The sequence below is a fragment of the Gopherus evgoodei genome, chromosome 15 (genome assembly GCF_007399415.2).
Source record: "Gopherus evgoodei ecotype Sinaloan lineage chromosome 15, rGopEvg1_v1.p, whole genome shotgun sequence".
Taxonomy (NCBI): Eukaryota; Metazoa; Chordata; order Testudines; family Testudinidae; genus Gopherus; species Gopherus evgoodei.
In genome coordinates this window covers 22,626,237-22,635,819 of record NC_044336.1, presented here as the reverse complement: position 1 = coordinate 22,635,819, position 9,583 = coordinate 22,626,237, and the positions used below count along the sequence as shown (strand labels likewise).

General features: G+C 57.4%; 1 protein-coding gene across 4 annotated transcripts in view; it reads left to right on the top strand.

Moving 5' to 3' along the window:
• Positions 1 to 886: 886 nt before the first annotated feature.
• Positions 887 to 9,583, top strand: part of PRKCA (protein kinase C alpha) — a 311,156-nt gene continuing 302,459 nt past the window's right edge. For 2 of the 4 annotated variants that reach the window (XM_030534523.1, XM_030534521.1), the window contains exon 1: positions 887 to 1,065. In XM_030534523.1, the coding sequence (XP_030390383.1) occupies positions 893 to 1,065 (173 nt within the window). In that variant the 5' untranslated portion in view covers positions 887 to 892. Of the gene's footprint in view, positions 1,066 to 4,848; positions 4,872 to 9,583 lie in introns of those variants that run through there. The other 2 variants (XM_030534525.1, XM_030534526.1) reach the window with 2 other exon arrangements.

Here is a 9,583-nt window from a genome sequence, read left to right as displayed (position 1 = left end):
GGGGAAGGGGTGTCGGAGGGGGCTGTGTGTGTGTGTGTGTAGGGAAGCGGTGTGGTGCTGGGCAGTGGGCAGTGGGAAGGGGTGCCGGAGGGGGCTGTGTGTGTGTGTGTGTGTAGGGAAGCGGTGTGGTGGTGGGGAGTGGGCAGTGGGAAGGGGTGTCGGAGGGGGCTGTGTGTGTGTGTGTGTGTGTGTGGAATGGGTATGGTGGTGGGCAGTGGGTAGGGGGAAGGGGTGTCGGAGGGAGCTGTGTGTGTGTAGGGAAGCGGTGTGGTGCTGGGCAGTGGGAAGGGGTGCTGGAGGGGGCTGTGTGTGTGTGTCTGTAGGGAAGCGGTGTGGTGGTGGGGAGTGGGCAGTGGGAAGGGGTGTCGGAGGGGGCTGTGTGTGTGTGTGTGTGTGTGGGGAAGCGGTGTGGTGGTGGGCAGTGGGTAGGGGTGTCGGAGGGAGCTCTGTGTGTGTAGGGAAGCGGTGTGGTGCTGGGCAGTGGGCAGGGGTGCCGGAGGGTGTGTGTGTGTGTGTGTGTGTGTGTGTAGGGAAGCGGTGTGGGGCAGCGCTGACACGGGCCGTGCGGGGTGAAGCCCGCAGGAGCAGGACGCGGCGCACCGGGCCCGGCCCGGCCCTGCCGGCCTTGCGCCCGCCCAGCGCCGGCGAGTCTCGCCCCGCCCGCCGGGCCGCGGCAGGGGGCTCAGTCAGCGCGCGGGCGGAGCAGCCGGGCTGGGATCCTCCTCCCGCCCCCTACGCGCGGCTCGCACGTCAGGAGCCGGAGCCGGAGCCGGAGGCTGAGCAGGAGGCAGCGCCCAGCCCAGCCGCTGCCAGAGGCTCGGCGGCTGCCGGACGGGGCGGACGGCGGCTCCCGGCTCAGCGCAGCTGCCGGCGGGAGCAGCGAGGGGGCGCCATGGCCGACGTGTTCCCGGGCCCCGAGCCCGGCGCGGACCCGGACGTGGTGCAGCGCTTCGCTCGCAAGGGAGCCTTGCGGCAGAAGAACGTGCACGAGGTGAAGGAGCATAAATTCACCGCGCGCTTCTTCAAGCAGCCCACGTTCTGCAGCCACTGCACCGACTTCATCTGGTGAGAGACCCCCACACCGCCCCTGCCCCTTATACCGCCCCCCGTGCAGCTCCCCTCCTGCAGCCCTGCACCGACTTCATCTGGTGAGAGACCCCCACACCGCCCCTGCCCCCTTATACCGCCCCCCGTGCAGCTCCCCTCCTGCAGCCACTGCACCGACTTCATCTGGTGAGAGACCCGCACACCGCCCCTGCCCCCTATACCGCCCCCCGTGCAGCTCCCCTCCTGCAGCCCTGCACCGACTTCATCTGGTGAGAGACCCCCACACCGCCCCTGCCCCCTTATACCGCCCCCCGTGCAGCTCCCCTCCTGCAGCCCTGCACCGACTTCATCTGGTGAGAGACCCCCACACCGCCCCTGCCCCTTATACCGCTCCCCGTGCAGCTCCCCTCCTGCAGCCCTGCACCGACTTCATCTGGTGAGAGACCCCCACACCGCCCCTGCCCCTTATACCGCCCCCCGTGCAACTTCCCTCCTGCAGCCCTGCACCGACTTCATCTGGTGAGAGACCCCCACACCGCCCCTGCCCCTTATACCGCCCCCCCGTGCAGCTCCCCTCCTGCAGCCACTGCACCGACTTCATCTGGTGAGAGACCCCCACATCGCCCCTGCCCCCTCTGCCGCCCCCCGTGCAGCTCCCCTTCTGCAGCCCTGCACCGACTTCATCTGGTGAGAGACCCGCACACCGCCCCTGCCCCCTATACCGCCCCCCGTGCAGCTCCCCTCCTGCAGCCCTGCACCGACTTCATCTGGTGAGAGACCCCCACACCGCCCCTGCCCCTTATACCGCCCCCCGTGCAGCTCCCCTCCTGCAGCCCTGCACCGACTTCATCTGGTGAGAGACCCGCACACCGCCCCTGCCCCCTATACCGCCCCCCGTGCAGCTCCCCTCCTGCAGCCCTGCACCGACTTCATCTGGTGAGATACCCCCACACCGCCCCTGCCCCTTATACCGCCCCCCGTGCAACTTCCCTCCTGCAGCCCTGCACCGACTTCATCTGGTGAGATACCCCCACACCGCCCCTGCCCCTTATACCGCCCCCCGTGCAACTTCCCTCCTGCAGCCCTGCACCGACTTCATCTGGTGAGAGACCCCCACACCGCCCCTGCCCCCTCTGCCGCCCCCCGTGCAGCTCCCCTCCTGCAGCCCTGCACCGACTTCATCTGGTGAGAGACCCCCCACACCGCCCCTGTCCCTTATACCGCCCCCCGTGCAGCTCCCCTCCTGCAGCCCTGCACCGACTTCATCTGGTGAGAGACCCCCACACCGCCCCTGCCACTTATACCGTCCCCCGTGCAGCTCCCCTCCTGCAGCCCTGCACCGACTTCATCTGGTGAGAGATCGCCCCTGCCCCCTCTGCCGCCCCCCCGTGCAGCTCCCCTCCTGCAGCCCTGCACCGACTTCATCTGGTGAGAGACCCCCACACCGCCCCTGCCCCCTCTGCAGCCCCCCATGCAACTCCCCTCCTGCAGCCCTGCACCGACTTCATCTGGTGAGAGACCCCCACACCGCCCCTGCCCCTTATACCGCCCCCCGTGCAGCTCCCCTCCTGCAGCCCTGCACCGACTTCATCTGGTGAGAGACCCCCACACCGCCCCTGCCCCTTATACCGCCCCCCGTGCAGCTCCCCTCCTGCAGCCCTGCACCGACTTCATCTGGTGAGAGACCCCCACACCGCCCCTGCCCCTTATACCGCCCCCCGTGCAGCTTCCCTCCTGCAGCCCTGCACCGACTTCATCTGGTGAGAGACCCCCACACCGCCCCTGCCCCCTCTGCCGCCCCCCGTGCAGCTCCCCTCCTGCAGCCCTTCACCGACTTCATCTGGTGAGAGACCCCCACACCGCCCCTGCCCCCTCTGCCGCCCCCGTGCAGCTCCCCTCCTGCAGCCCTGCACCGACTTCATCTGGTGAGAGACCCCCACACCGCCCCTGCCCCCTCTGCCGCCCCCCGTGCAGCTCCCCTCCTGCAGCCCTGCACCGACTTCATCTGGTGAGAGACCCCCACACCGCCCCTGCCCCCTCTGCCGCCCCCCGTGCAGCTCCCCTCCTGCAGCCCTGCACCGACTTCATCTGGTGAGAGACCCCCACACCGCCCCTGCCCCTTATACCGCCCCCCGTGCAGCTCCCCTCCTGCAGCCACTGCACCGACTTCATCTGGTGAGAGACCCCCACACCGCCCCTGCCCCTTATACCGCCCCCCGTGCAGCTCCCCTCCTGCAGCCCTGCACCGACTTCATCTGGTGAGAGACCCCCACACCGCCCCTGCCCCCTCTGCCGCCCCCCGTGCAACTCCCCTCCTGCAGCCCTGCACCGACTTCATCTGGTGAGAGACCCCCACACCGCCCCTGCCCCCTCTGCCGCCCCCCGTGCAACTCCCCTCCTGCAGCCACTGCACCGACTTCATCTGGTGAGAGACCCCCACACCGCCCCTGCCCCCTCTGCCGCCCCCCGTGCAACTCCCCTCCTGCAGCCACTGCACCGACTTCATCTGGTGAGAGACCCCCACACCGCCCCTGCCCCCTCTGCCGCCCCCCGTGCAACTCCCCTCCTGCAGCCCTGCACCGACTTCATCTGGTGAGAGACCCCCACACCGCCCCTGCCCCCTCTGCCGCCTCTGTCCCCTCTGCCGCCCCCCGTGCAACTCCCCTCCTGCAGCCCTGCACCGACTTCATCTGGTGAGAGACCCCCCCATACCGCCCCTGCCCCCTCTGCCGCCTCTGTCCCCTCTGCCGTCCCCCGTGCAACTCCCCTCCTGCAGCCCTGCACCGACTTTTTCTGGTGAGAGACCCCCACAGCGCCCCTGCCCCTGTCCCCTCTGCCACTCCCTGTGCAACTCCCCTCCTGCAGCCCTGCACCGACTTCATCTGGTGAGAGACCCCCACACCGCCCCTGCCCCCTCTGCCGCCCCCCGTGCAGCTCCCCTCCTGTAGCCCTGCACCGACTTCATCTGGTGAGAGATCGCCCCTGCCCCCTCTGCCGCCCCCATGCAACTCCCCTCCTGCAGCCCTGCACCGACTTCATCTGGTGAGAGACCCCCACACCGCCCCTGCCCCTTATACTGCCTCTGTCCCCTCTACTGCCCCCGTGCAACTCCCCTCCTGCAGCCACTGCACCTTCATCTGGTGAGAGACCCCCACACCGCCCCTTATACCACCCCCAGTGCTGCCCTTTATACCGCCTGTGTGCCTCTACCGCCCCCCATGCAACTCCCCCTCCTGCAGCCACCTCACGGACTTCATCTGGTGAGAGACCCCCACACCGCCCCCTCCTGCTCACTGCCCCTTGTACCACCCCTGTCCTGCCTCGTGCAACTCCCCTCCTGCAGTGAGAGACCCTCACACCGCCCGTATGCTATCCCTGCCCCTTATGCCGTCCCCATCCTGCTCCTGTCCCTCTTCCACTCCCCATGCAACTTCCCTCCTGCAGCCACTGCACCAACTTCATCTGGTGAGAGACTCCCATGCCGGCCCTTATACTGCCCCCGTGCTGCCCTTTATACCGCCCCTGTCCCTCTACCGCCCCCTGTGTAACTCCTCTCCTGCAGCCACTGCACCAACTTCATCTGGTGAGAGACTCCCATGCCGGCCCTTATACTGCCCCCGTGCTGCCCTTTATACCGCCCCTGTCCCTCTACCGCCCCCTGTGTAACTCCTCTCCTGCAGCCACTGCACCAACTTCATCTGGTGAGAGACCCCCCAATGCCCCCGACCTGCTCCTGCCCCTTATACCACCCCCTGTACTACCCCTGTCCCTATACTGCCCCCTGGGTAGCTGCCCTCCTGCAGCCACTGCACCGACTTCATCTGGTGAGAGACATCACAGCACCCCCATCCTGCTCCTGCACCTTATACTGCCCTGTCCCTCTACCGCTCCCCGTGCAACTCCCCTCCTGCAGCCCTGCACCGACTTCATCTGGTAGGAGACTCGTGTTCTGCTCTACTGCCTGTATACCACCCCCATCCTGCTCCCTGTCCCTTATACCGCCACCTCGGCAACTCCCCCCTGCAGCCTTGCACTGACTTCATCTGGTGAGAGACCCCCTATACCACCCCATACTGCTCCCTGCCCCGTATCCTGCCCCTGTCCGTATACCATCCCCCCGGGCAACGCCCCTTCCTGCAGTCACTGCACCGACTTCTTCTGGTGAGAGACACCTGTCTTGCTCTACTGCCTGTATACCACCACTGTCCTGCTCCCTGTCCCTTATACCGCCCCCTGGGCAACTCCCCTCCTACAGCCCTGCACTGTCTTCATCTGGTGAGAGACACTGTATGCCACCCCCCTCGTCCTGTCCCTATACCGCCCCCCCGGGCAACTCCCCTCCTTCAGCCCTGCCCCAGCTTCACCTGGTGAGAGACCGCTGTACTGATCCTCCCCTGCCCCTATACTGCTCCGTCCCTATACCACCTCCGTACTACTCCTTGCCACTTACATCACCCTATACCTCCCACAACCCTCCCCCCTCCGCAGCCCTGTACCGACTTCACCTGGTGAGAGACCCCTGTACTGCTCCTGTGCTGCCCCTGCCCCTATTCCACCCCCATATTGCTCCCTGCCACTTACACTGCCCCTATACCACCCCTGTTTCCTATACTGCCCATGCCCCCCCCAGCCACCCACCCTTCTGCTGCTACTGCAGTGACTCCCTGTATACTGCCTCTATACCATCCCCTCCTGCAGCCATTGCACTGACTTCTTCTGGTGAGAGAGCCCCCTAGTGCGCCCCCTGCTCCCTATATCACAGCCCCCCCCATACTGCTCTCTTAGCTAGTTATCTTCCTGCAGCCACTGAACTGACTTCATCTGGTGAGACTCCCTGCTACCTTGCCTGTAACATCTGCATCATGAACTACCCACTTCAGCCAGCCCACTTTATGCTGCCAATGCACCTATGTAATTTGATAAGAAACTCCTCTATACTGCTTGTACCTTGCTATTCTCACACCTTGCTAGGGAGGATTTCCTCCATGCCATGTACCTTCCCCTAAATCTGATCACCTTAGCTAGGCCACTTACTGCAGTCCTACTGCACCCATTTAATCTGAGTGACCTTCCCCCCACACACCAATATTGCCTTCAGCACGACATATCTATGTATTCACCCCTGTTGCCCAGCACACCTTCCGCAGCTCGTACAGTACGTTAACTTCTTTTGGCTACTTCCCTAGTAACTCGCCTATAGGAATGCATTTTGCACACATCCTGCAGCCACTGGTGATTCTAACTGGGCAACCCCTAACTTGATCCCTGGGAACAACTCAACATCACCTCCCATTATACTCTCTGACCCGAGCCGTAATGCACACACACTCCTGTTTTGCAGCCTTTGCACTTCATTTTGTGAGTCTCTTAGGGAGACCTCCATGCACCCTGGGAATGCCTGGGAAATGACACTTGGTCCCTTGGGCAAGAAAAAAACACTCCCTGCAGTCCTCAGCTATGCATCCAACCCATGTTCTGCAGCCACAGGATCAGTTTAATTGGGGGATTATTGCTTGGACTGTCCTCCATCCCCATAACATCTGTTTCCCTATTGTGCTACTCGGAGCACAGCTCATCCCCTCCCGACCATCGTACATACTTATCCCTTCTCCCTCAACCCAAGTTATGCTGTCGCTTCATTGATTTCGTTTGCTGAGTCTCCCACACATGCCCACTTTATGACTCCCTAGCATTCATACATCTAATCTCATCCTGCCCGGGTTCTACAGCCACTGATTTAATCTGGTAAGGGACCTCCCTGCTTCCCAGCATTTGCACCACTCTCCAGTCATTCAGCAAAACTTTTGCAGCCTTTTCATTATCTTTGTGATAGTTGTTCCTGTGTTCCCTGTTGCTGCCTGTGGAGGGCAGGGAGACTAGACAATACATTGCAGCTGATGCCTCTAGATTGGCAAGTATAGGAAAGAGGCTGCTGAGAGACAAAGAGAACAAAATAATCAAATTAGAGGTCTGCTTGGGCCTAATTTTAAAGACTGACCTGAATGCAACCTAGGCACAAACCTGACCTGAGCGTGTCAAGTCTTTTTTAGTTCCAACCTGGACCCGACACTTCATACTTGGGTTCAGTTGGGTAGTGGCTTCTCATTTCTTGTGCCTGTGAATCCTCTCAAGCTGTCTCCTGCCCATGGGGTCAGCACAGTAGCAGGTGTGTACCCTGCCACTGCTGCCTTCTGGCGCCGTGTGTGCTGTGGAGTGAGATGTGCTGTGACTTGTGAGTGCACTCTGCAGCATTCACAGCACAGTGAGGTGGTGGTTGGCAGGAGTGGGGCATGCAGCTGCTGCAGCAGCACCAACTTCACAGGCAGGAGGAGATGATGATCAGAGCCTACCTGACCTGACCTGGATCCTAGGGGGTTGATTCTTTTCAGACCCAACCTGATGGATTCAAACCTGACACTGGGAATTGGGTCCTGTTGGGTTCAGGGCAGGTTGCAAGGCTCTGCAACAAACCGTTCAGAATCCAGAAGCAAAAACTGAATTGTTAGTCCTTATCATGCTCTTGTCCAGGTGGTGTACTCAGCTCGCTCATAGCCTAGGTCAGACAGGGCAATTTCAGTGTGCGCTTGCATGCAGTTGGCTTAGCGGCATCGTATACCCTCTGCTAAGCAGGGCAGCAATGAGTAGTGTGCAGACTGATTGCTCATACCCTGTGGCCTGAGCTGGATGAGACAGTGGGAATGGGTGGGACACTTGTCTTATTTGTAAATTATATACATTCATGTGCTTCCTTCTCTTTATGTTGCATACTGCAACTTGTGTGGAACTGGCTGTGTGCACACTGCACTTGGCTGGCTCCCTCAGGATGCACTGGACGGCATGACCCTTGGCCTACTGTACATTCTCAGTTCTCTCTTTGTACTGCTTCCTTTAACTTGGGTGCTGTGGAAGAGAGACTGATTGTGTTAGCAAACACAATAAAATGTGAGAGAGGAGCATGCAACAAACTGTCGAAAATATATGGGGGGAGGAGTGGCTGAAATGGATATAGGCAGACTGTAGAAAAGAGAAAAAGAAGTTCTGGCTTCTCACACTATCATAATTTGAGGGAAATTGTAAAATCCTTCATTGTAAAAGTAAAAGAATTTAAAAACTGCTTTAAAATAAATCCAAAACGAGTGAGACTTGGCAGGTGTGAAAGAATGCTGCAGGGTTATTGTCAGCATGTATTGGGACAGATGAATAATGTAGTTTTTAAAAACAATACCGTCATGATAAAAGGCACCTGATTACAGGATGTATTTGAAAGTGAAAGGATATCCTGTTGTTGACAGGTGGCAAGAGTAGTTGTATGCTGTGGTCTTTCCTTGCTAGTAAGTCTAGGAAGCTCTTAAATGTTCTTCAAAGACAGCATGCAGCAGCTTCAGTACATTGTTTTTCAGTATTGGTTTAAAGTGAGATGAAATACCAGGTGCTTTTGCACCAAAAACATGCAAGTATGGCATCTTCAGAGGTCATTAAATGGACACCTAACTGTTGCATCCCCATAACAATTTCCAATTGAGGGGTAAAAATCAAGAATGCGACTATTCAGCATTTGGTGGTGTGAATAAAGAACATGTAATATTTCGGTGGAATGAAGTTCCTCCCCAAATGTGTGGGTTGTTTTTTGTTTTTTTTGTTTTCAATCAAACTTGATGGTCTTAATATCAAATTAGGTAGCAGATTCTTATTTATGCTTGCCAAATTTGTTTAAAGGAAATTCTACCCAAGGTTTGCTTTATTTTGTGAAATTTTGGATAAGATAAAGATTCATTACAGTATAGATTGCATGGAAGAGACTCAAATGTGGACTAGTGTCTTTCAGTACAAACCATGAAGAAAGGATGCATTCTCAGTTTAGCTGGTCAAAGAACACTGTTGTCTTGAAATCTAATCACCTAACAAAATAAAGAAACAACCTAAAAGTAGTTTCAGGTTCTGCTTCCAGCCTTAGTCCTGTTGTCTGTTTTGTGGTTTTATAATTATATTTTAGAAAAACAAAAACAGTTTTTTCTCATGTTATGGAGTGAAAGACCCACGCAAACTAGGAAACAGTGAGAAGACACACAAAGTATTGTCAAATATACTCAGAGTAAATAAGCAAATACAGTTTTATAATCTGTCCAGTATCATGATCTTATGTTTCACTTGTAATAACAGTAATAAAAACGTTTCAGATAAGACTAATTTTTTTTGCAAAGTTGAGTGTCCCTTTAATGTCAACTTTAATTTGAAGTAAATTTTTACTGAAGTTGCATGAGGTTTTTAAATGATTTTTTCTCTAAATCACAATAAATGTTTGGATATGAGGAAGAGATGTTGTTAGTTATTTAATCATAAATTTTGTAGCTAAACTTCATACTTATTTTTGCTAAAGGGAGCTATATTCAGTATAATGGCTTTTGCTGGATATTTGTCAGATACAAAACATCCTCAAATGAGAGGATGTAGAGAGTGTATGCAAATGAGTATCAAAAACAACTAAAAAGAACTCTTGTCAAAATGAAAAATGAAAAAATGAGGTGGTGATTTGCAT